General features: G+C 44.1%; 1 protein-coding gene across 2 annotated transcripts in view; it reads right to left on the minus strand.

The window, feature by feature from the left end:
• Positions 1 to 7,686: 7,686 nt before the first annotated feature.
• The window catches only part of FAT2 (FAT atypical cadherin 2), a 104,725-nt gene continuing 85,156 nt past the window's right edge, over positions 7,687 to 27,255 (minus strand). For both annotated transcript variants that reach the window (XM_073649827.1, XM_073649828.1), the window contains exons 17-24: positions 25,910 to 26,053; positions 25,629 to 25,826; positions 24,117 to 24,924; positions 23,799 to 23,944; positions 12,015 to 12,417; positions 11,770 to 11,923; positions 10,875 to 11,431; positions 7,687 to 8,782 (exon numbers count right to left, since the gene is read on the minus strand). In XM_073649827.1, coding sequence (XP_073505928.1) covers positions 8,325 to 8,782; positions 10,875 to 11,431; positions 11,770 to 11,923; positions 12,015 to 12,417; positions 23,799 to 23,944; positions 24,117 to 24,924; positions 25,629 to 25,826; positions 25,910 to 26,053 — 2,868 coding nt within the window. In that variant the 3' untranslated portion in view covers positions 7,687 to 8,324. The remainder of the gene's footprint in view (positions 8,783 to 10,874; positions 11,432 to 11,769; positions 11,924 to 12,014; positions 12,418 to 23,798; positions 23,945 to 24,116; positions 24,925 to 25,628; positions 25,827 to 25,909; positions 26,054 to 27,255) is intronic.

Below are 27,255 nucleotides of genomic sequence, written 5' to 3' on the forward strand. Positions count from 1 at the left end.
GGCGGATGCTTTGCTGCCATATGCCTGATCATGCTGGTGGTGGTCAGGCTCATAGTTTTGCTACCCCTGCTGATGCTGGCCTGGCTGGTGGTGCAAATGACATTTTTAGGGTTATCTGCAGAGTCTTTAAAAAACAACCAGACTCAGGAAGACCTAAATGTTGTACTGGCAACTTCCGTTGTGCTGGAATTGCGGGAAATGCTTTCCCGCCTTGTGTCTGCGGCCACTACACTGCTTCTTCCTGCCTGTTGTGGTGCTACGCCTCCCTCTCCCTGGGTGCTGCTGTCCTCTCTCTGTATGTCCCCCTGGCAGGTTGGGTCAGTTACTAGATCATCCACCGCCTCGTCTTCCACTTCCGCACCCTGGTCCTCCTCCTGACTTTCTGGCAATTGTCTCATCATCCTCATCCACCTCTTGCGACAGAAATTGCACTTTTCCACCATTGCCTTTGCGTGACCGTAGCTGCTCAAATATTTGGGCATCGCTACACGCGTTATCCTCTTGACTCGCTTGAAGCTGACCCGGTGAGAGGCCTGAATCTACAAATGGAAAAGTGAACAGCTCTCCTGAGTGTCCAAGTGTGGGATCAGTTGTCTCCGGGCACTTGGCATGGTGGGAGGAAGAAGGATTAGGGTGAGGAATATGCGGTCCAGACTCACAGCTACTGAGACTTGACCGTGTGGAAGACAGGGTGCTGGTGGTGGTGGCAAAATGACTGGAAGCACTATCTACTATCCAACCAACAACACTGCTCTGTGTTCAATAGTGGTGTTGTGTGGTTCCCTAGTAATTGGGACAGGAAGGTCGAGCGACAAGATGTGGGTGTTTGTGGCAAAATTTCAGCTTGCCCATGGCCACGGCCGCGGCCTCTGCATGCACCATCACCATCATGTCCACTTCCCCGTCCCTTGCCACGTGCCTTGCCCATTTTCCATGTACACTAGAAATGGCTGATTTTTGAACGCAGTTATAGGTGACACGTCTGACAGAGAATCTCGGTTTTAAATAGCAGGCCTGTAGTTTACTAATACTATTCTTCACAGCGACCTTGTGTGAATAGCTTCACCGACACACTGCAACTAGATGTAAACTGAGGCCAATATTTTCCACGTTCAGTTCAAATTTCTGGATTTTTATCGCTGTAATATGGAAAAGATCTGGCTGTATTCTGCAGCGCTAACAAGCAAATGGAGCCTAAAAATGGTGTACTCTGGATTGCTTTTTAAACAAATAACCAGGATTAAGATAAAAAAAAAAAAATTAGCCCTGGTCCCTGATACCTGGGGCTATGTCTTCAAATATTTGTCACAGCAGGATCAGTCAGAAGTTGAACATGCAACGGGACCCTCTTGTGCTGTATCATGCACTGCAGTCTGTCACATACCCTGCCTGCCTGCCTAACTCCTGCTATCACCTTCACCACTGATTATATGCAGCTGCATTAGTCTTCAGAAGGACTGTTAGTTCAGATGTGTGTGTGTATGTATATATATAATATATATATGTATGTATGTATGTGTTGTGGCATACCTATACTAACTATAAACAAGCAAATCTCTCCCTGACTCAGCAGCACCTCTCCCTACTGGGCATGTTTCCGGGGTAGACTGTGATGAGCACAGCGGCGCCAGGTCTTATACAGTATAGACCTGATGACGCTGTAATGCCCACAACCTCCATGGCTACGGCATTAGTGTCTGGCAGGCAATCCCTGCATGTTCATTGGCTCTCTAAAGAGCGCCGATCATGCAGGGCGGGGACCTGAGTTCCCACCCGAGCAACGCGGAAATACTCACAGAGCGCAAAGCTTGTCGAGCACCGTGATGCTCGGGTGAGTACCAAGTAGTGGCGAGCACGTTCGCTCATCACTAGTGGCCATCTTTAGATCAGATAGGACAGTGATGAGAGAGAATCTGGATCCCCTCAATATTCCTATGAAAGACTGAACTGTTAAAATACACATAGGTAGTATTGTCAATTCCAGCTTAGAAGCTCCAGTGTTTCAACTTGTAACATCAATTATAACCCCACACATGAATATGGTTTTGAAAGTGTGCCCTGCTATAGTGATATGTTAGAAGGTTTGATCGGTGGGGTTCGGGACACTAAGATCCCATCTGATCACTGGGATGAAGAATTCTCTGCCCTTTCAGCTCTGATTGGGTCTCGACGGAGAGATGAGAGCTTGGTACGGGTCTTGGTACGGGTCTCCGAGAAACACCATGCACAGTTGGCCACTTCTGTGTCTTTGTTTCAAAAGTTGATGGAGTTGTCAGCACATCTATATATATAATCGTCTTATCCCGTCTGTCTGTCTGTCTGTCCAGGAAATCCCGCGTCGCTCATTGGTCCGGCAGCAGCCAATCAGCGCCGCGGGATTTCTGAAAAAAGATGGCGGCCGTTAGCGGCTCATCTGCCGGACGGAGCTGAGCGGCGATGCAGCCGGAAGATGAGCGCCGCGAGGCGCTCATCTCCCGGCCGGCAACAGCAGAAGGAACCCGACCGCTGGACCCATCTGCGGGACGGAGATGCAGCCGGGAGATGAGCGGCGCGAGGCGCTCATCTCCCGGCCGGTAGCAGCGGAAGGACCGCCGGCGTCACTGACCTCCATGCGGAAGAGAGGACCGGGGAGCGGCGCTGCGGGTCGGGATACTTCTGCGAGCGCCCGCTCATGTCCCGGGTTCTCGCAGCGGAAATAGCCGCACAGGCAGCGCCGCTCCCCGGTCCTCACCAAGACGATTCGATGATTGGTCGGGTCCGAAGACCGCGACCAATCACTGATCTTAGCGTAAAAGTTAAACACCGCTGTGCTGATTGGTCGCCGACGCTGCCCTCGACCAATCAACGATTTGGGCGCCACATTTAAATATCGGCCGCGACCAATCAGCACAGCGGTGTTTAAATCTGGAGCCAAGATCGGTGATTGGTCGCGGCCGATATTTAAATTTGGCGCCCAAATCGGTGATTGGTCGCGGGCAGCGTCGGCGACCAATCAGCACAGTAGTGGTTAACTTTAGCCGCAAGATCAGTGATTGGTCGCGGGCCAAGACCGCGACCAATCACCGATTTGTGCGGCACATTTAAATAGCGGTCGCGACCAATTGGATGTCAGCGCCGCTCCCCGGTCCTCCCTTCACACCCTAGCCGCATGGATGTCAGCGGCGCTGCCTGTGCGGATACTTCCGCTGTGAGAACCCGGGACATGAGCGGGCGCTCGCAGCAGAAGTATCCCGACCCGCAGCACCGCTCCCCGGTCCTCCCTTCACACCCTAGCCGCTGATGTCCCCACAGTATCCGCATGGTGTTACAAAGATCCGGACATTTGTGTTAAAAATCGCTGACTGGTCGCTGGCGGTGCCCGCGACCAATCACCGATTTGGGCGCCAAATTAAAATATCGGCCGCGACCAATCACCGATCTTGGCTCCACATTTAACCCCTTAATAACATCTGACGTACTAATACGCGTCTGTGCCCTGGGACTTAAGAGCACCACGGCAGCGCCAGCGACCAATCACCGATTTTTAACACAAATGTCCGGACCTTAGTAACACCATGCGGATACTGTGGGGGCATCAGCGGCTAGGGTGTGAAGGGAGGACCGGGGAGCGGCGCTGCGGGTCGGGATACTTCTGCTGCGAGCAGTCGCTCATGTCCCGGCTTCTCGCAGCGGAAGTAGCCGCACAGGCAGCGGCGCTCCCCGGTCCTCACTAATACGATTCCTCTCCCCGCTCCTCACCAATACGATTCGCTGATTGGTCGCGCTCTCCGCACGCGACCAATCAGTGATCTTGGCGCTAAAGTTAAACACCGCTCTGCTAATTGGTCGCGGCCGCTGCCCGCGACCAATCACCGATTTGGGCGCCACATTTAAATAGCGGCCGCGATCAATCACCGATCTTGCCGCCACATTTAAACACTGCTGTGCTAATTGGTCGCAGACGCCAGCCGCGACCAATCAGCGAGCTTGGCGCCAAATTTAAACAACGCTCTGCTGATTGGTCGTGGACGCCAGATTCGTCCAATCAGCGAGATTGGCGGCAAATTTAAACAACGCTCTGCTGATTGATCGCGGTCGCTGGCCGAGATCAATCAGCAGTATTGGCGCAAAATTTAAACACCTCTTTGCTGATTGGTCGCGGTCGCGACTAATCAGCGATTTTGTTGCCAAATTTAAACACGCTCTCCATTCCTCACTAACACGGTTCGCTGATTGGTCGCGGCCGCCTCCCGCGACCAATGAGCAATTTTGGCGCCAAATTTAAACAACGCTCTGCTGATTGGTCGCGGTTGCCGGCCTCAACCAATCAGCAGTATTGGCGCCAAATTTAAACACCGCTCTTCTGATTGGTCGCGACTAATCAGCGATTTTGGTGCCAAATTTAAACACGCTCTCCAGTCCTCACTAACACGGTTCGCAGATTGGTCGCGGCCGCCGCCCGCGACCAATCACCGATATTGGCGCCAAATTTAAACACCGCTTTGCTAATTGCGCCCCGTCGGCCGCATACCTATTCTAGAATACCCGATGCGTTCGAATCGGGCCACCATCTAGTTTAGCATAACTTTTCACATGTGATACGTTTTTTTGATAGCTACACTTTAATGTACAGTACTGAAACATTTCTAAAATACTTTTCTTAGCCTTGGATTGTTGACCAGTCATTGAGCGTTTGGTGTTGGGTAGACTTTGATGACCCTTCAAGGGTCTTGTCTCCACTTCAAGGGTCTTGTTGCATAAAACCCATGGATTTACACTTATAATGTGCCAGGAATTTTTGTGTAGAACGTGAGTATTAACCATCTCTACTATTATACCTCAAGGAGATTGCTGAAACTTGTCCTGTCATTAAGTCATTGTGTCACCGTCCCAACTTGCGTCTATTTACATGATGTCATCAAACAAGCAGCCATTGATCGCTCTAATTCCTGGTATTCTACGTCTTGATCATATAAGGCCGTAACTAATTCAAACAGGATTCCACCACTTGAAACTAACGTAGATGGCCTGAAATTATAGGTGGTTCCTCATAAAAGGACTGATTGCACCTGCTGACCTTTATGTGGGATTCCTCACATCAAACAGGCGATGGCTGACATAATTGATGGGCTGAGATGACAGCCGGTGACTGGGACCTTAAAGCACAGAAACAACTTTGAACATTTATTGTTTTGACTGGAAATTATTATATTTTTGCCATATGCCGATCTGCGATAATCCTGTAATCTAGAATAATTAATTATCGAAAATCCACAACTGCTTCTTCCACCCCACCACCCGACTAGCAGAAACTGGCTGTGTTCTACAAAGCAACAATATTGATTCTGACGGATATATCGTATATATATTTGGGTGTTGTCCATCTTCTTTAAGTGGTTTCCACTTGGAGACTCTTGGTGTTTACTTGTTTGTGAATTATTGTATGACAACCATTGAGATCAACTCCGTAGATGGCTACCAAGGATCCTTGAGCGCATGAACCCACTTTTTTCAGCAACTTTCTGCTCTGGTTAAAAGAGAGTGGGATCTCCCCCCGAATGTGTGATAGGGCAGCAGTATGTCCAATCTCATGACAGAGCATCTCAATATCACACACATGACACTTTCTAGAAGTACTTGTTTCCAGGAGGTTTTGCAGGTGCCAGGGAAATTGACCATCTTTATGGGAGTCTACGAGGTCTCGCCTCTTCCAGAATCCCCTAATCCATGGATATTATTAGCCTTGTACATTATTAATTAGCTCTACCATTATATTCATGTCTATTACTTCTATGACATCACTTTTTATCTGTGACATCACTATGTGCATTATACCATTGTTGTCATACTGTATAACTCTTCTTTTAACCTCACAGTGTACTATGACATAATTGTGTTTCCTATCCTTTATTTGTGACGTCACCATGTGCATTATTCCTGCATTGTGATTCACTCTAATCATGAACACTGTTCATGACATTCAAAAAACACTCACATAGGACATAAATTCAGGAAAAACAACAGAGAAAAACCGCCTTGCCAACTCCAGGTCAGATTACCAATGCACTGGCAGGTGTGATGCTGAGTCACTTCTCCTAGACAAGCCGTGAGTCGAGATAGTCAAGGAGTCCGAGGTCAAAAGCCAGGAGGGTACGTCATAAACAGAGGGATGAGACCAAGTCATAGTCAGGTAGTGGTTCGAGGTCAGAATACCAGGAGGATAGCGGATCAGAGTAAAGGGGTTAAACAGACGGATGGTCAGAACAAGGTCCAAGGTCAGGCAACGAAAGATCATCTAGCAAAATACAAGGCACAGAGATAACCAAACACACTCAGCTGAAGCTACGTCTGGCGGAGGTCTGGAACTAACAGCCCAGCTAAGTGGCCGAGCAATCACCTGAGACAATGAACACCTGGAGACAGCCAGCACCTCCCAGTCTCAGATTGGATGGCCGAGTTGTCAATTGAAACACCGACAGCTCAGCACGCCCCTGCACCAAACTAGACACTGAGCTGTCAAAGTACTGCCAGCTTCAGCACACCCCTGTACTAGATTTGACAGCTGAGCCGTCAATAGCTGCATCCCAGACACACTGAGTGGTGGAACCGTGACAGCAGGAGGCAGGAGACCCCCCATCATAAAGGCGGGGGCAGCACAGGTGCAAAATACTGATGGAGCAACCACTCACAAAACTACTAATTCATGGAGGTGGTGGCTGCCAAGTATTAAAGATGCACACAGATGAGGCCTGTATAGGGTGCCAGTCACACAGATATGTGTAATGCACAGTGTCTGGCTTACAGCCTATTGATTTTCTGGAATCTGTGTCCTATGTGAACATTTTTTGATTTTAGTGTAGGGACTCGCAAGTATGAGGACACTTGACGTGGGTTGCTTGTTTATGTATTTTGGCCAAAATATCGACCAATACCTCATGTATTTTATACATCATCTTTCATCTTTTTATTGGTAATTTTTCCATTTTTTTGCAGGATGCAGCCAGACCCTATAGTGTCAGTTGGGTGATTGGGATGTCTGTCCTTGTGGGGTGCACTTATATAGTGCTGGGCAGCCTGCCTTATCTAATAGTATGGGTGTCATCAATAGGCTGTAAGCCAGACACTGTGCATCACACGTATCTATGTGACTGACGCCATATGCAAGCCTCATCTGTGTGCATTTATAATACTAGGCAACCGCGTCTTCCAAGAATTAGTAGGTTTGTGAGTGGTTGCTTTATCGGTATTTTGTACCTGTGCTGCCCCCGCCTTAAATCATGGGGTCTCCTGCATCCTGCCAGTGCAGTGGTAATCTGACCTGGAGTTGGTAAGGCTATTTTTTTCTATCTCTGTTTATGCCATCACTATGACTATATTTCCTAGTCTGTTACTTTACTATGGTCATTACCGCTTTACTATTTCTTTACTAGCCTGCCATAGGGTGCCTCAATTGGGCAAAACGATAACACATGAGAAACTGCTGTATGCCTCTGCATACAAAAGTACAGTATTGGGCCATAGCTTGTAAGGTTTATACGGTATATTACACACAGCAAAAAAAAGTGTGTTTATAAGTGTGGACCTCATGCTTTTGTACGAGGAGCATGATCCTTTAGGATAAGAATATATTATATATTTACATTAACAAGTATTTATAAAAAATTATATTTTAATGTTTTTAAAAATACAGCTATATACACAAAAAGATACAATATCACAATATTATACATTTATGGAGGGAATAGAAGTGCTCATTACCCTTATATCCCTCAATGGCAGCATACACAATATACATAATTTGCCACATCACTATTGTAATATCTGCATACACCCCGGTGATGGCAGTATATGTCTTAGTCATGAGATTCACTGTTTTCCAAAAATGTTTTTTTTTTTTTTTGCTAAAAAAAAAGACTTTAAGGTGAGGTCACCTTCAAAGGGCTCACAACTAAATTCCCTGCCAGAGGTAATAATACTGTGTGCCGTGCAGCTCTTTAGGGTCACCAGGACTTAAATGTTTCATGCTCAGCATGTTATAGGAATATTTGAGTTCTGTACAATCTTATTTCAAGATATTACCCTTTGCCCATAGTTCCTTTATTCCACAAACTGAATGAATACATTCTCCACAGTATTACATAGTATCAAGTTGCTTAAACACAATCCTCCTGATGATGGCATAGATGAGAACCCCACAGCGGTTCCCAATTTTTTGCTGCAGTGTACCTATATCATCTAGTCTTACTGTAGCGCAACCTTGTGTATAGCCTCTTTTCTTTGTTTTCTCTAGGTCTTCTCTTGACCTTTTCCAACTCTATTTTCTTATAACCAATCACTGGTCAGTTTTAAAACATAACTTCTTCACAGCTGCCATAGTCACTTTCTGCCAGATCTGGAGCCCGGAAATTTGAATTGGTCATTGGTGGGGCATTACAGTCGGCATAAGAGGGCTGTGCCACGCTCAGTCGTACATTAAGACGTCGGACTCCGTTCTCGGTTGGGTAAGGTAAGCCTTTAGGCTGCATGAGTTGAGAGGGATAATAGCTGATGGCAGTGTATTGGTCATGACAGGTAGATGGTTGTGGGAGAAAATCATCCAAGTTGTGGTTGCTATAGCAGGGAGAAATTGGGGCTCTCCTGTTTGGTTCCAAAGGAAATGGGAACCCACCAAATAAAGGCTCCTGCTCCGGTTGTCTTGGAAGAGGTGGGATAGGCGGTGCAGTTGAGGGTTTTGATTGTGGATATCTCTGTATTTCCATAGGATTATAGGTGGACTGCCAAAATGATGAGTCTCCTGCATACACTGGAACATAAGAAGAAAAGCAGTATAAGAAGGAGGATAATGGCTATGGATTATGCTTCTAGCTCAAAAAGGGCATTTTCATCTGAAATCCCCAATTAAGTCCCCAATTAGTTATTTTTTTATATTAACTGAGTAAAAATTTTTTTTTAGTAATTTCTTAGGTATATTGTGCAAAAACTGAATGTAAACCAATATGATCGGCATTATAGATTTAACAGGAGTTGACACCCAGCTTTATAATTGGCAGATCTGCCCAGTTGTGCAGGTTTCCATCCTCCAATTCCATATCTGGAAAAGATTGGATGCTATACAAAATGATAGACCTAGTTCTCCTTACTGAATGGGAAAAAATTTGCATTCATTAGACTACTTGTCACCAAGGGTAAAGCCAGAACGTGTGATAATGTCATAGCCTTCCACTCACAGAGCCGACAAACAAAGGTAGCGAAATTACTCCGACATTCCTGGAGCTTAGAGAGAGTAAGGGCTGTCAATCAAAAACATGTAGGTACATTGCAGGGAATTCCAGGCCTCTGACTGAAGCGAGTGACAACAAGTAGCATCTTTGCTGCTGTCACTCACTCCGGCCACGAGGGGTCAGTAACATCACAAGTCTACGCCTCGCAGTACTGCCTTCTAGTAGATTGGCATTTCTTTAAAGGGACTTGGTATAAAAGTTTTGAAAAGTGTAAGGTCTGGAGATAGCCAGCTTTAAAGGGATGTACAAAATTGATTACTAATTTCTAGGATAGTTCATCAATATTAAATTGGTGGGGGTCTGACTTCTGCCACCACTGCTAAAGAGTAGCTTCAACAGGCTGTGGTGCTCCTCCAAATTTTCTAGACATAGCTCCATACTATTACTAGTGGCTGTGCCTGGTATTACAGCTCAGTCCTACTCACTGTAACACAAAGTGCAGACACTGCTTTGCCTGGTAATCAAATAAGGGTACTTGATTAATGTTGGTGCCAAGAATTAAACCCCCACTGATTTTAGTATTTTTAAGCCTTTAATACGGTAGTCCTAGAAAACCCTTATGTTTGATTCTTTAAAGGCAACCTGTCATCAAATTTCCCCCATAAAAGCCATTGGCGACATGTTCTTCACCCTTTTAAAAGGAATCTGTCACTAGGATTTTGCTATCCCATCTGAGAGCAGCATGCTGTAGGAGCAGAAACTCTGATTCCAGTGATATATCACTTACTGGGCTGCTTGCTGCAGTTTTGAATAAAATCACTGTTGCAAATCTAGCAGTTCTCTGAATGCTGCGCTCTGTATAACCCCACTCACATCACTGATTGGCAGTGTACACTGCGCATAGGCAGAAAGCTGCCTATCACTGGTAAAGGCGGGGTTATACTGAAATTGTCCAGCGCTGCATTGTAATGAGCACCAAGCGGTCTGCCGGGACTCTCTGGACCATGTTTGGTGCCCCCTCTTGTAACACTGCTCCACCTATGATTGATGGCTTTGCCAGATTTGTGGTGGATGAAATAGAAGACATCCTCCACATCATTCATGGGTGGAAGGGTGTCATTAAAAATGTCATTAAAAGGCGGGGGATGGGGCACCGAGCATGGTCAGAAGAGGCCCATTGGACCTCTCGGTGCTCAACTCCCAAACTTTTTTAAGGTATACGTCACTGTCTTTGGATGTAGTGGGCTGGTTTGGAATATATTAAAAGGCTGAAGAACGTAGTGGTAACGTCTTTAATAGGGAAAACCTGATGACAGATACTCTAAAAAATTATTTCACTACTAGATATAATATTAGAGTATATTCTGAATCTTGACTAAATTGCCTGTCTACGATCTGGTCCTTTGCCCCAAGAAAGCCAATCTATAGTTCTGTCTCATCTATTTGTTCCTTCTAACTGCAACATTAGACCATATAAATATAATAGACTGGTTTTCTCAATTTGGGCCCCTTTTTTTAGCCCTTTTTATCCATGCATCATACAGATAGGTTCACAGAGAACATCAATGTGCTATCTTTAGGTCAGTGTGAATGGACCCTTGCTTGAGTTACTGCCTACTCGTTTTTCACCATCTAGTAGAGCTTGGCATCTGAGAACATAGAAGAAACACTTACTGCTCTCTTCACAATCCCAGTTGTTCTTGGCAATGGACTCATTGTCAGAACTGGACGGAGGTGCTGGAGGTAGATTAGGTGCCACACTGCAGACGGCCGGACCCCGGGTCCCCTGTGGTTTACAGAAGGTAAGTAGCTCTGGAACATTGTTTCTCCTTGACTGACCTTCAGCATCCAACTGATTCCGAGGTACAGAACTGAGAAGGTTAAGTTCCATCGGTGCCCCTTGGGTGCCAACTCCTATGTCTCTGGATATATATTGCTTGATGTCTGGATCTTCTTGTGGAGTAGCTTTATGGCTACTAGCTCGACTACAAATACGTTTTCTGAAAATGACGAAAAGCCCCACTAAGAACAGGACTGCAAGGACACCTCCTAGGATTTCAACGATCTCCTGAGCTCCAGAGATCAGGGCTCTTTTATCTTTTCCTGGCATGTCCACCTCAGCACACAGCTGCCCACCATTAAAGTCACTGCAGTTGCACGTGCTGCTGGGTGTGCAGAGGTCAGTCGGTCCACAGGAACCATTTTGGCAGCTTCTCACCGCAATGTGACATCTGCAAGAAAAATGGATATTTTATAATGGCTGAATTCAAAATGGCTGACATTCACATTAAAGGGGCTTTCCACTTCTTTAAAATTGTATCTTTAGTAAATGGAACCACTTCTGGTGCTGGTTGACACCATCACAGACTTAACCATTGTAGAGCAGAGTACTTGACGTAATGCTTCTTAGCTCTCTCCTGTTCAAGAATTCTTGAGTTGATACCCGCACCCAACGTGAGAAAAGTGGATAAAGCCACCTTGATGGCCAAACCTTGGTCCCAATTCTCCAGGGCATCATACTAGCTCTAAAAGCTACCTAATATAGTATAAAATAGTGCTGGATACTCACCTCTCACCCTGATATCCCTGAGGGCAGCTGCAGGTGAAACCATTGGACATGGGTGTGCATGTTCTACCTTGCATGCAGGAAGATGTGGCACATGGGTCTACGTCCAGATCACATTTTGGACCCATAAATGGAGAATGACAAAGGCATGAATATCCTGGAGGAATAAGGGTAATATAAGTATATATATATTTGCAGACCAAGCACAGATCAGAGAACTCTTCGTAACCTTTCAGTTAAGTACTTACCACCATTGACCAAGTCTACACACATCCTGCCGCTGGCACACGGCTCTTGGCTACAGGCGTGGGTATGTTCACAACAGGGCATTATCCCTTTCTGATGAAGAGTTGGTCCCAGGCTTGCCGCTGTTTGCCCATTAATGATTATGTCATCCATACAGCCCTGAAATCCCTGAGTGACAAGGTCTTCTAGCATGAGACCACCAATGATCAGGTGAGATTTCTGCCCAGTGCATGGTGGTAGCGGCTGCTCCGTGTCCACACCATCCATATGCAATTTGACTGTGCCACTTGTTACCTCCAGCATAATGGTATGAAAAGCCCCATCATTTACCAGTGACTTCAGTGACAGATTGTGGCTGGTAGTTCCTTGGCAGAGATGCTTATAACGCAGATAACCATTATCAATCTGTGAAAGGGTAAAAGAAAAAAAATTAGAAACTATTATTTTGCAATAGATCATATACTCATATGTGACAAGACAATATTTCCAAACTGTATTTTCTCTATTTAAGTCCGAAAAATCCTATTGAAGCTATTTATTTTTTTGTTTAAATGGATCTAGTAGTACTGATGAGCATTAAAGGGGCGGTATCATCAGAGGTGAGAATGCAGAACACAGCCCTTGGGGTGACCAGCTGATCGCCTGGGAGGTCGCTCTCTTGTCATCCCTGGCAAACAGCTCTCCGATCTGACTCACGGATGGGCTTCCTAGTGGGGGGACCTTATTATAATGTCCATGTGCTCTACTATAACATCTGAATAGGTGTTATCTTCATGAGACAATCCCTTTAAAGAGGACCACATAGATGTGTCATTTTTATACCTGGCGTAAACGCCGCTGTTCTCCTGAATCCGGTGATGTTTTTCTTTTGTTCCTCGGCCTCTCTATTCCTGAGATATGGCCCTCTCATTCTTGTGTATAAAACTGGTCTTGTTAGCCAAGCGGGCTGATCCTCAATTCTTTTCTGTGGGCGTCTTCTTGAGGACCACACCCGATTGGCTTAAATGACTAGATTTATATACAGGGACGAAGGGGCCATATCTCAAGAACGGAGAGGCGCAGAAACAAAAGAAAAACATCGCCGGATTCAGGAGAACAGCGGCATTTATGCCAGGTAAAGAAATGACATATTTATGGTAAGTGACAATATTTTGGTTTTCTTGCAGCCGCCACTAGGAGGGGCATCTACATTGAACTCAACAATAAAACAATATTCTTTAATTTTTCTAAAATAACATGATGTGAAAAGTCGGAAATTCACTTTAAAGGAGTTTTCTGATTAGGTGGTGGCATATTTCTGGGATCAGTAGTGGTCTGCAGTCTAGGATCTTTATCGATCCTAAGAGTAAAGAGGCAGCGGGATTAATTTTCACACTTGGGCCTCTGGACCGTTTCTGACTACAGACGTTGCAGGACTCTTGGCTTTATTGGAAACAGCAGTGGCTCCTGTTTACTTGCATGGGGCTGCTCAGGGGAAAGGCAGTACATGTCTAAGAAGTCTGATCCCAGCCAATCATAGTGATGAGATATCCTAGTAATGTGCCATCACCTAATAAGTCAAGAATAATCCTTTACAACTTAAATGGGGCAAATGCAGCTCGGAAATAGTAAAAAAAAAATCCTGACAAGACGAAAAATGTATCTGGCGTTCAGGTCTGAACGTAATAGCAGTGCCTGCGGCGCTGGCACCCTGTCACATGGTGAAATAATCATTGAAGCTAAGTGCCGCTGCTTATTAAAGAGCAGTACCCAGAGTGACCAGCAGGGGGCAGTCATAACACCGTAGCGCCATTTCCAGTATGGCTTTGATAAGTGATTGTGTAACTGAATGACTTCTTCAAGGACACAAACTAATTGTAGGAGTAAAGTGAGCTGTCTTAATTACTTGTCGTACCAGGTGCCATATCTTCAAGCACTTAGCAAGCAGAAACAGAAGCAGCGAGTCCGGCGGCGCACACGTTTACGGACAAATTTTGAAACTAATTTATTTTATCAGCTACAAAATGTCAAAAACACCTAGAACTTGTTTTCTCTTGTAGAGATCAGAGACCATGCCAGCCGCCGCCGCCTGAGGTGCATGAACTCGGAGTCTCCTGCTCGTTGGTTTGGCAGCAGATCAGGGACTGGTTGTAGATGTAATGATTGACATTTCTGATATGTCCTCCACCAACGTATGAGAGTCTGCAGTGATGAGTCTCATCTCCTGCTAAATCATGAAGTCTTCACTTTCCATGTTTCAAGAAAAAGAACAAGAATTCTAGTTAAAAAGACATCTGGGCAAGCGGAGACGTGTCGGGATCAGGATGCCTCTCGGCAAAGCTGCCTGCTCATCCATATATCCTTCCTGGTCACATTATGTCTTGTTTCGTAGCTATAAAAACTTCAACAACGGGCAGGAACATGGCAGATGAACTTTAATGCTGATTAAAGTCATGCAGCTAAGCCGTTGTATGCTGTATATATACTGAATAGGAAAAAACGAAGAAGGACTTATGTGTTCTGGATACAAGAAAGCTCAATGTCAAGCAGCAGCTGCAAAAGCAAAGAACATTTTAGGGTACCGGTATATAAAAAGGGCAAAAACTTGTATCTCAATGTAATATTACCCCTCTAAAAATCTCTTTTAGGAGCACATCTTGAATATGGAGTCCAATTTTGGCCTCTACATAGTAAAAAAATTAAGCGTTTGAGAGGGCTCAAAGGCGAGCAACAGGAATGGGGTAGAAGATCTCTCTTAGGGCATGTGCACACGCATAGCCGCCAAGTTTTCCAAGATGAAGACAGTTCAGGAAAATTAAGTCAGTCTTTTTCCTAATGGGACTCCATTGGCATTTTTTTCCTAATTTTTGCAACACCTTCACCACCTAAAAAATGAACTTACTACTTCTTTTAGCCGCTTCCCGACTTTCGAAGCCTGAAGTGGTTAAAAGAGGTGAAAAAAGAGAAAACGTGCACTGCAAGACATTTTACATTGCAGGGCATTATGTTAATTGTTTGCACAGTTTTTTTTTTACCGTATCAATCCACCTAAAAAAGACATTGCGTGCACTCTTATGGTATGTTCACACTGAGTTTTTTTAGGAGTTTTTGGAGCAGAAACTGTGTGGAATCTCTCTAAATCCTCTTCAAAAACTTGGAGGTTTCCACTCTTTCTGCTCCGAAAACTCAGCCAAAAGACTTAGTGTGCATATACCCTTAGGTCGGCCAAAAATGACAAGTTTTTCATATAAACTCGTTTAAGAAAACCTCCTTGTTGAGGGAGTTTTTGGAGGAGTTTTACATTTCCTGATGCGCTTTTGAAGAGTTTTTAAAGCATTTTGGAAGAGTTTTTTGCTTGTAGTCTTTTTGTGGCACTTCAAAATGGTGACATGCACGTCCTTTTTTTCCCACTACGGGTATGTTCCTACTGTGTCTTTTGCCACTTGTTTTTCAACGGGTCCACTCAAAAAAAAGGCGGAGAAAGAGCTAACAAAACAATGGAAAAGAATGTTACTATTTTTAGGTGAAAATTACCGTACTTGTTAGCTAGCCTTTTTTTTTCATGGTTTAAGGAGTTTTTTAAAAAAGTCAATAAAAAGCAGAAAAAAACTCTTCAATAAAACAGGCTGAAAAAGCACTCAAAAAAAGATGTTTCAGCTTTATAAGATTCCAGAGAGATTCCTCAAAAATCTACTGCTTTATTCCCGGAAAAGAACCAGGGTGAACATACCTTTAGGCGTTTTTCAAAACCTAGAAGTCGAAAAAAAAAAACATTCCAAAGACTTAACGTATAAACAGAGGACCTGCTCCAAAAAACTTAAAAAACTTCATGTGCTCATAACTTTAAAATAAGAGACTAGCGAAAAAAGACGCGTTATAGAAGATCTCAATTCCATGCCGAAATACGTGTAGACCTGGCATATGATTTATTTCTACCAATGACCTTACAAAGAAAGGAGAGAACTCAGGAAAGGATTCTTTGCAGTTTGTGGATTGCCCTACTGAAAGATTTGTAATGGCACCAGCTATATCAGCATTTAAAAAGGGGGCAGAAAGATTAAATAATCTGCTTTATTTTCTAAAAAGGTCTATGTCTGACATTTGGTATGCCGCCTCATTGGATTAAACTGCAGTACCAGACACAGCCTGTTAACAAGTGTGGCACTGTTTCTGGGAAAAAAAAGACTTTTTTTTTTCTAATCCTGGAAAACCCCCTTTAAACAAGGTGTAAAAGATTAGTGGGGTTCTGTTTTGGAGACGCTTCTCTGCAGCTGGAGGTGAGCATTAGAGATTGGTATTGAAAACTTGGCATCCTGTTATAGCAGGAATTTGGCAGAAGTAACATCGGCTACTATAACAGCGGAGGAGGACGAGGCATGAGATTACAGAGGCTGAAAACCTCAACTATCCTCTGCCACCTGCGCGAGAGAGATTAATGAAACGGCCTCGACAATGCTCACATTTCTGTGAATTCCCTAATTGGCGGAAAGTCTAATAATCTTCCATCCTGAAGCTGATTTATGCTAAGGCTCTGTTCACATGTTATGGTTTTGGTATATAAAAAAAAACAGAAGTAAAGCGATCCAGTACAGAACACATTTATCTGAACGGAGACTGAAAAGTCATAAAATTTCTTATATTTGCTTGCTTTCTAGCTGCTATAAAAAAAAATCGGATTCTGCGCAAAGTTTTTTTTTTTTTGTCCGGCCATAAAAATGGATCATAACTGAGAAACAGATCAATTATGTAATATGCTAACGGATCCACGCCCAGAATATTAGCTATACAGTAGTAAAACCGGAACGAAAACAGATGCAAAATGGAAACCAAAATGTCAGTTTTTGAACTTACCCATTTTTTGGGGGGGCGTACATGCACCTTTTGGGACCTTTTTTTTTTTTTTTTTTTTTTTTTTTTTTTTTTTTACTTAAATGCATGTATTTTGGGCTAAAAATTATTTTTACAACTGGGTTTCATTACAAATTTTGCACCATTTGCCTTCTATAGTCTGTGTTATACTGTCGTCGGCTGCAGAATGAGTTAACTGAGAATCCATCAGTAAACCTGCTTACTGATGGATTCTCAGTTAACTAGTTCCGCAATTGTTGGTAAAATTTTATAATATTACATATTATAGGAGTAAGATATATACATATACAGTATATAAGATAAATACCACAAAAGAAATACCACTTACCAACTGGATTTGTATGAATTGGGGATAGAGCATGCCCACTACTGCTCCATACAACTCTATGGGAGTCATTAAAGAACTTGGATGACAGTGCTTGGTGGAGAGGAGGTGGAGCACGTTCTCTACTAGCCCCTGTCTCTTGGCTATTTCCTTAACTATCATGGAACTGTATCGAGTGGTAGTGGGCATGCTTGACCGCCAATCTATGTTTCTAGTGAATGGAAAGGTTTCTGGGGGTTAGAACCCCAAATAACACTTATAATAATACTTATATTCTAACACCTATTTCCTTTCCAGACTTAAATTCAGTTGGACAAAGTCAGGTACCCTCATTCTAGAGACAGGGGCAGGTCTCAGACGTGGGACCTGCATCTATCTGACATGTATGGAATTTCCCATGGATTGGTCATAAATCTCTAAGATAGAGATTAGTGTTGAGCCACCCCCGTAGTGTTCGGGTTCGGTTCGGTTCGTCGAACACCGGGATGTTCGAGGAACTGTTCGTCGAACTGTTCGTCGAACACCTTAGAACACCGTCGAACACCGTTAAAACCAATGGCAGGCAAACAAAAACACATAGAAACACATAGAAAACACCTGCAAAAGTGTCCAAAAGCTGACAAACTGCTCAGAAGACACTCTCTTTAAAAAAGCCGGCCAGCAAATTCAGCAGCGGCATACACCGGTACCCGACAATTTAGACAAGAAGGAATAGAGCATCACACATAGATTAGATAGATAGAAACATGTCAGTCACACATATAAGAAGCACAGTGACAGTGTTGGTTACTGCACTTGTCATTTAGTGTAAAGGATTTATTAAAAAAAATATTAGTGTTTTCATGCACCGTCTCTTTAAAAAAGCCGGCCGGCAATTCAGCATCTGTACCCGACAATTTAGAACAGAAAGAATAGAGCTTCACACATAGATTAGATAGATAGAAACATGTCAGTCACATATATAATAAGTACAGTGATAGTGTTGCTTACTGTACTTGTCATTTAGTGTAAAGGATTTATTTAAAAAAATAATAGTGTTTTCATGCACTGTCTCTTTAAAAAAGCCGGCCGGCAATTCAGCAGCGGTACCCGACAATTTAGAACAGAAAGATAGAGCATCACACATAGATTAGATAGATAGAAACATGTCAGTCACATATATATGAAGTACAGTGATAGTGTTGGTTACTGCACTTGTCATTTAGTATTAAAATAAAGGATTTATTATTAAAAAAATTGGCGTGGGGTTCCCCTTAATTTTAGGCTCTAGCGGAGGTTAAGCAGACGGCTGGGGCAGATGTTTGAAGCCTGGGAAGGGGGTAATACCCACGGAGCTTCCCAGGCTACTAATATCAGCCCCCAGCTGAATACATAGCCTTTACTAGCTATTAAAATGGGGGACCCCCCAAAAAAAATGACGTGGGGTCCCCCCTAATTTAATAGCTAGCAAAGGCTAGGCAGACAGCTGGGGGCTGATATTAATAGCCCAGGAAGGGAGCCATGAATATTGGCCCCCTCCCAGGCTAGAAACACCAGCCGTCAGCCGCCCCAGAAATGGCGCATTCATAGGATGCGCCAATTCTGGCACTTAGCCTCGCTCTTCCACGCTGCCCTGGTGCGGTGGCAGGGGGTAATAGGGTTGGGGTTGATGTCAGCTTATAATGCCAGCTGACATCAAGCCCAGGTTAGTAATGGAGAGGCGTCTATAAGACAACCCCATTACTAACCCCATAGTCAAAGTTAAAAAAAACACAAACACCCAGAATAAAGTCCTTTAATTGAAATAAAGACACAATCCTTTATTGTTCTAAATTAAACCATACTTACCATCACGCCCATTCCAGCTGAAGCCAACGATCTCCTGCAATAAAAGAAAAATAATAAAGCAACCTCATCCTTACCTTTCCATGGTTCCCACGACAGCTTCAGCTCTGCTACATCGAGATGACAGGCTGGACCGCAGCAGAACGCTGCCATCCAGCCTGTCATCCCGCAGACACTGAGAAGCGCAGGCTTGCTTGCGCTGCTCAGCGTCTCTCTGTGACGACATCCAGATGAGCCGAGTTCATGTCCAATGAACTCGGCTCACCTCATGCACGTCACTGACAGCGTGGGAAAATTCTCACGCTGAAGCGCTGATTGCAGGAGAATTTTCCCACGCTGTCAGTGACGTGCAGGAGGTGAGCTGAGTTCATTGGACATGAGCTCACCTCATGCACATCACTGACAGCGTGGGAGAATTCTCCTGCACTCAGCACTTCAGCGTGAGAATTTTCCCACGCTGTCAGTGACGTGCATGAGGTGAGCCGAGTTCATTGGACATGACCTCGGCTCATCTGGATGCCGTCACAGCGAGACAGTGAGGAGCGCAAGCATGCCTGCGCTTCTCAGTGTCTGCGGGATGACAGACTGGATGGCAGCGTTCTGCTGCGGTCCAGCCAGTCATCTCGATGTAGCAGAGCTGAAGCTGTCGTGGGAACCATGGAAAGGTAAGGATGAGGTTGGTTTATTATTTTTCTTTTATTGCAGGAGATCGTTGGCTTCAGCTGGAATGGGTGTGATGGTAAGTATGGTTTAATTTAGAACAATAAAGAATTGTGTCTTTATTTCAATTAAAGGACTTTATTCTGGGTGTTGTGTTTTTTTTAAATACTTTACTAGAAATTCATGGCGGTCATGTCTAATACTGGCGTGACCCCATGAATTTTTTGGGCTTGGGGCCAGCTGATAATACCAAGCTGGCCCTAACCCCTTTATTACCCAGTGAGCCACCGCACCAGGGCCCTGGATGAGTTGGGTACAGCGCCAGAAGATGGCGCTTCTATGAACGCGCCATTTTCCGGGGTGGCTGCGGACTGCAATTTGTAGCGGGGGGGGGCCCAGAAAGCTTGGGCCTCCCTGCGCTGCAGATTCCAGCCCCCAGCTGCCTAGTTGTATCTGGCTGGACACAAAAACAGGGCGAAGCCCCACGTCAATTTTCTTTAAATTATTTCATGAAATAATTAAGAAAAAAAGGGCTTCCCTATATTGTTGTGTCCGGCCAGGTACAAATAGGCAGCTGGTGGATGGGGGCAGCCCGTTCCTGCCTGCTGTACCTGGCTGGACACAAATATAGTGCGAAGCCCCACTTAAATTTTTTTTAATTATTTCAGGAAATTCATGAAATAATTAAGAAAAAAATTGACGTGGGGCTTCGCACTATATTTGTGTCCAGTCAGGTGCAGCAGGCAGGAACGGGCTGCCCCCAACCACCAGCTGCCTATTTGTACCTGGCCGGACACAACAATATAGGGAAGCCCTTTTTTTCTTAATTATTTCATGAAATAATTTAAAGAAAATTGACGTGGGGCTTCGCCCTGTTTTTGTGTCCAGCCAGATACAACTAGGCAGCTGGGGGCTGGAATCCGCAGCGCAGGGAGGCCCAAGCTTTCTGGGCCACCCCCGCTGCAAATTGCAGTCCGCAGCCACCCCGGAAAATGGCGCGTTCATAGAAGCGCCATCTTCTGGCGCTGTACCCAACTCATCCAGGGCCCTGATGCGGTGGCTCACTGGGTAATAAAGGGGTTAGGGCCAGCTTGGCATTATCAGCTGGCCCTAAGCCCGAAATTCATGGGGTCACGCCAATATTAGACATGACCACCATGAATTTCTAGTAAAGTATTTAAAAAAAAACACAACACCCAGAAAAAAGTCCTTTAATTGAAATAAACACACAATTCTTTATTGTTCTAAATTAAACCATACTTACCATCACGCCCATTCCAGCTGAAGCCAACGATCTCCTGAAATAAAAGAAAAATAATAAAGCAACATCATCCTTACCTTTCCATGGTTCCCATGACAGCTTCAGCTCTGCTACATCGAGATGACAGGCTGGACCGCAGCAGAACGCTGCCATCCAGCCTGTCATCCCGCAGACACTGAGAAGCGCAGGCTTGCTTGCGCTCCACAGTGTCTCTCTGTGAGGGCATCCAGATGAGCCAAGTTAATGTCCAATGAACTCGGCTCACCTCATGCACGTCACTGACAGCGTGGGAAAATTCTCCTGCACTCAGCGCTTCAGCGTGGGAGAATTCTCACACTGAAGCGCTGAGTGCAGGAGAATTCTCCCACGCTGTCAGTGACGTGCAGGAGGTGAGCGGAGTTCATTGGACATGAGCTCACCTTATGCACGTCACTGACAGCGTGGGAAAATTCTCCTGCACTCAGCGCTTCAGCGGGAGAATTCTCACGCTGAAGCGCTGAGTGCAGGAGAATGCTCCCACGCTGTCAGTGACGTGCAGGAGGTGAGCTGAGTTCATTGGACATGAGCTCACCTTATGCACGTCACTGACAGCGTGGGAAAATTCTCCTGCACTCAGCGCTTCAGCGGGAGAATTCTCACGCTGAAGCGCTGAGTGCAGGAGAATTCTCCCACGCTGTCAGTGACGTGCAGGAGGTGAGCTGAGTTCATTGGACATGAGCTCACCTTATGCACGTCACTGACAGCGTGGGAGAATTCTCCTGCACTCACCGCTTCAGCTTGAGAATTTTCCCACGCTGTCAGTGACGTGCATGAGGTGAGCCGAGTTCATTGGACATGAACTCGGCTCATCTGGATGTCGTCACAGAGAGACGCTGAGCAGCGCAAGCAAGCCTGCGCTTCTCAGTGTCTGCGGGATGAGAGGCTGGATGGCAGCGTTCTGCTGCGGTCCAGCCTGTCATCTCGATGTAGCAGAGCTGAAGCTGTCGTGGGAACCATGGAAAGGTAAGGATGAGGTTGCTTTATTATTTTTCTTTTATTGCAGGAGATCGTTGGCTTCAGCTGGAATGGGCGTGACGGTAAGTATGGTTTAATTTAGAACAATAAAGGATTGTGTCTTTATTTCAATTAAAGGACTTTATTCTGGGTGTTTGTGTTTTTTTTAACTTTGACTATGGGGTTAGTAATGGGGGTGTCTTATAGACGCCTCTCCATTACTAACCTGGGCTTGATGTCAGCTGGCATTATAAGCTGACATCAACCCCAACCCTATTACCCCCTGCCACCGCACCAGGGCAGCGTGGAAGAGCGAGGCTAAGTGCCAGAATTGGCGCATCCTATGAATGCGCCATTTCTGGGGCGGCTGACGGCTGGTGTTTCTAGCCTGGGAGGGGGCCAATATTCATGGCTCCCTTCCTGGGCTATTAATATCAGCCCCCAGCTGTCTGCCTAGCCTTTGCTAGCTATTAAATTAGGGGGGACCCCACGTCATTTTTTTTGGGGGGTCCCCCATTTTAATAGCTAGTAAAGGCTATGTATTCAGCTGGGGGCTGATATTAGTAGCCTGGGAAGCTCCGTGGGTATTACCCCCTTCCCAGGCTTCAAACATCTGCCCCAGCCGTCTGCTTAACCTCCGCTAGAGCCTAAAATTAAGGGGAACCCCACGCCAATTTTTTTAATAATAAATCCTTTATTTTAATACTAAATGACAAGTACAGTAACCAACACTATCACTGTACTTCATATATATGTGACTGACATGTTTCTATCTATCTAATCTATGTGTGAAGCTCTATTCTGTCTGTTATAAATTGTCGGGTACCGCTGCTGAATTGCCGGCCGGCTTTTTTAAAGAGACAGTGCATGAAAACACTATTATTTTTTTTGATAAATCCTTTACGCTAAATGACAAGTACAGTAAGCAACACTGTCACTGTACTTCGTATATATGTGGCTGACATGTTTCTATCTATCTAATCTATGTATGATGCTCTATTCTGTCTGTTATAAATTGTCGGGTACCGCTGCTGAATTGCCGGCCGGCTTTTTTAAAGAGACAGTGCATGAAAACACTATTATTTTTTTAAATAAATCCTTTACACTAAATGACAAGTACAGTAATCAACACTGTCACTGCACTTCTTATATATGTGACTGACATGTTTCTATCTATCTAATCTATGTGTGATTCTCTATTCTTTCTATTCTAAATTGTCGGGTACCGCTGCTGAATTGCCGGCCGGCTTTTTTAAAGAGACGGTGCATGAAAACACTATTATTTTTTTTGATAAATCCTTTACGCTAAATGACAAGTACAGTAAGCAGCACTTTCACTGTACTTCGTATATATGTGGCTGACATGTTTATATCTATCTAATCTATGTGTGAAGCTCTATTCTTTCGGTTCTAAATTGTCGGGTACAGGTGTATGCCGCTGCTGAATTGCCGGCTTTTCATGTTTCACTGTTGGCACTGTTCCCATCGATTTGGGCAATCACTGTAATGCCACAACCACCATGGCTGTGGCATTACAGTGAGTGGCAGACAATCCCTGCATGATTGGTGCTCTAAATAGCGCCAGACATGCAGGACACGCTTTTGGTGCACGAACAGTTATCGAACATAACCTCGAACAGCCGAATTTTTTGCAAATCGTTCGGGTTCGTCGAACAACTCGAACACCGCCCAAAACAGCTCGAATTTGAGATTGGCGAACAGTTCTAGTCGAACACCGCTCATCTCTAATAGAGATACCCCTTTAATTTTTACATAACATTTTACGTAACCCTAAGATAAAAAAAAGTTTTTTTAGATATACTTTTTTTGCATACATCCATTTAGCTTTTCCATTCTCACATCTTTTTAGCTTACCTCCAGTAGAGATGAGGCAGAACCATTAATATACAGCAGAACAGATTGGGGTTGATGGGTCTTAAGCCCTAGCTTGATCTTCCATTCTCTGGAGATGTCTTGGCGATAATGCAAAAAACTTTGCCCATCAAATCTTGAGGCTGTGCCTAATGATAAAAGAGTTGGATAAAACATTAGATGTTATCAGATATCACTCTGTATGCAGAAGACTTTGACATGTTCTTGCCCTTCTTGTCAAAGAGAACCCAAAATAACTTCATAGGAATTAAGAAAGCCCCTTCCCTTCCCGTAAGGATACGCCTACAATAAAGGACTTACTGTTGCATGTGCAGACTTGTTGTAGACTGTATTGTGGAGTAATAACGCTCAGTCGGGCAGTGCTGTAAGAAGATAATACTGACTGGTCCAGTTTTATCACTTCATGGCAGGTACGACTTTTGCAGTGGGCTCCATGACAGGGTAGGTAAAATATGTTGTCCATGTGTAACCCCACAGTCTGGTCCAGCTCACGCCTGGCCGCACTGATTTTCTCGGAAAGAATTTGAGGACTTCCAATTGAGTTGGAACCTGTTCCAGTCACCAAAACAAGGTCCAAAGAAGAAGACTCCTCATTCTTCTGTAGACTGGCCATCTGAATCTGTTGGCGGTCCATGGTTAGAAGGTTGCCAAGGAACCTTTGGAAACTTCTCCAGTGGTCACCTATGAAGTCCTCCGGAGATAGTTTTCTGAAACGTAGGACCAACGCTTGCTGAAGAGCTTCATCACTAAAACACCATACATAGATATGTACCGAAGCTGTAGATGAAAATGTCCCATCACTGACTGTGACGTTGAAGAAGTAATGTCCTTGTTGAAGACTTTCAAGAGCTATCACTTTGCCATCTGTTATTCCTACTGAGAAGAGGCCTTTTCTCATTTCCTCTTCGGCCAACCTGTACATCAATGTGTCATGGGGATCTTGGTCTGTGGCATGAAGCTTGCCCAAAACACTGCCATGGAAAGACACCTCACTACTGGTGATGAAGATCTCTAATGGCAGCACTGTTGGAGAGTGTCGGCTTTGGTCAATGACTTGAATACTCATAAATGTGGATGATGAGAGGTGTGGAGTGCCACTGTCAGTAACCTATAAAATAATAATTAGAAATTATTACTATTTTCGAGAACCCAAGCTGTTAATAAATTTTTATTCCCGAAGTTGGCAAGATCCAAGTTTGAACACATGATTATATCTGCCTTCATACACTTATGGGCACAGCATACTCAATATAGACCATGAGCTATGGACACATTACTTATTGATTTCTATTAGTATGAGATTCAAGAAAAATAATTCATAGGATTCGATTCAGATGACCCTGGTCGCCTACTAAGCCTTATTTCATACATAGGCATCTACAGGCTTTCCCATTGAAAATGGCCATCTAATTGAAAATACACTATACACTGTAGGCACCAAACAGACTAATACATATTTTATGGAATTTAGTCAAACCGATAATTTGTTCATGCTTATTTTGAGTTTAGGGGTCCAGTGGATGGTGCTATGATCTGAAGAACATTGAGTAGGACCAGATACTGGACTCCTAAACACAGTGAACAGAAGTTTATAAATTAGTTGTCCTAGTGAATCTTTTACTACAAAATATATTTCAATCTTCTCAATTTATTTTTCTCTAAAACATGGTGCCTGCAGGTCCTTTTAAGTGATTGGGCACTATGCTTGGAGGTTTGTAAATTACATTTTATTATTGTCTTATTCTTCTAGTTTTTCCACTTGAAGGAGATTGTGGTTAATCATATTTTCTAATATTATGAACCCATTCTTACCTGGATCTTTAGCACATACTTCTCCCTCACACTTTTGGTGAGAATAGACGTTGTAGACAGGAGACCATCTTGGCTAATATGAAACACATTGTCCTCATTTCCTTTAAGGATTCGGAAATTGAAGGGTGGTCCATGCTTGGGGGAATCCTTATCGGTGACTATAAGTGTCATAACAGTTGTACCGGCTGGAGATCCGTTCTGAGGAAATGACGTGAAAAGTCAATTAAGAGAAATCTTTGAGTAGATGAAGAAGCTCACACATAGTCACTAGTGTTCAGTACCTGAAGCACAAGACTGTAGTTGGACTGTAAGAACATGGGAGGGTTGTCATTCACATCCAGTACATGCACATGGACGAGTCCTTCACTGAAGAGAGATGGGACACCATTGTCTGTGGCTCGTACCGCAAGGGAATATTTGGATTTCTGGTAAGGATGAAGAACATAGAAATATGTGTCATGGAGAGGAAGAGATTTACATATTAGATGGTCTCCAGGAGAAGGAAACATTTAGAGATGGTGAAATACTTTGAAATTCAAATTTCCTAGTGATTTTCCCAAAAATAGTTACTCCAATTGCCCTGAAAAAACATGTGTAATACTTTGAGGACTCCTAATACAGCTTAGCAATGTCAAAGTGACCCAAAATGTATGGCTTTGGGTAAACATATGCTAATGGTTCTTCTCTCCTGACTTGTCACTCACACTATCTGTACAGTTTATTTAGAGATTTTTTACTTTTTCACCATATCTCTTTTGCTAAACAGTGAAGTCCTCTCACTAAATAGATTCACCCCAAAATGTTTGCAGCTCTTCATTCCCTGCTTCAGCTTTTATTTGGGCTACGACAGGCTGTGCTATACTATATAATGTGATAGCTGGCAGGCATTATAGTGCCCGATTGCGCCAAAGGGCATGTGAGCCTTCTCTGGCTTCTGGATCACCCCTTGAGAAAGGCTGATGCCGAAACGCACCTTGGGGGACGTGCGCAGCGTGCTGGTCTCAGGCTTCTGTCCTTTGAGGTAATGTATGGGTCTATTTACCCTGTATTTATATGTGTCAGTCTCATCTCATGGTAGGACGTATTTGTGAGACTTTTGGACATCCTTACCTTGGATATAGTAATTAATACGTATGTTATATTTATTTGTATTGGTAAATGATGTCTAGCCTGGACACCCACCACTATGTGCGCCCTAGCCATTTTAAATCATGTATTTGTCCGGTGTATCCCTCTCATTTTATCCTGAATAGCTGTAATTAATAAAGTGTTTCTATTTTTGGTTAATATGACCTCTCTGTCATTTATTTTGGCCCTAGGGCCATCTCCTTTTGTCTGGATTCTGAATTGTAGCAGTCGGCACATTTCGCGATTCACGTAAAATCTCAGATTGTTCGAATTTGCCAGGTCTAATGAATTTCCAAAAATTCTATATGAACTTGATTGTCTCATCTTGGGAAGCATTTTATTACATTTTCTCTGGTGTTTATTGTTAATATTTAGCTACATACTTTATGTTATCACCAGCAGAATATCGGATCTGCTTAGATCTGCGCCGTGAATCTTTTTAGACCCTGCTCATGGTCCAAGAAAATGGGCAAAATTTACATATGGAGTACTTTACCAT

The sequence above is a fragment of the Phyllobates terribilis genome, unplaced genomic scaffold (genome assembly GCF_046119375.1).
Source record: "Phyllobates terribilis strain yellow unplaced genomic scaffold, ASM4611937v1 Scaffold_10__3_contigs__length_209671492, whole genome shotgun sequence".
In the NCBI taxonomy this organism is placed as follows: Eukaryota; Metazoa; Chordata; class Amphibia; order Anura; family Dendrobatidae; genus Phyllobates; species Phyllobates terribilis.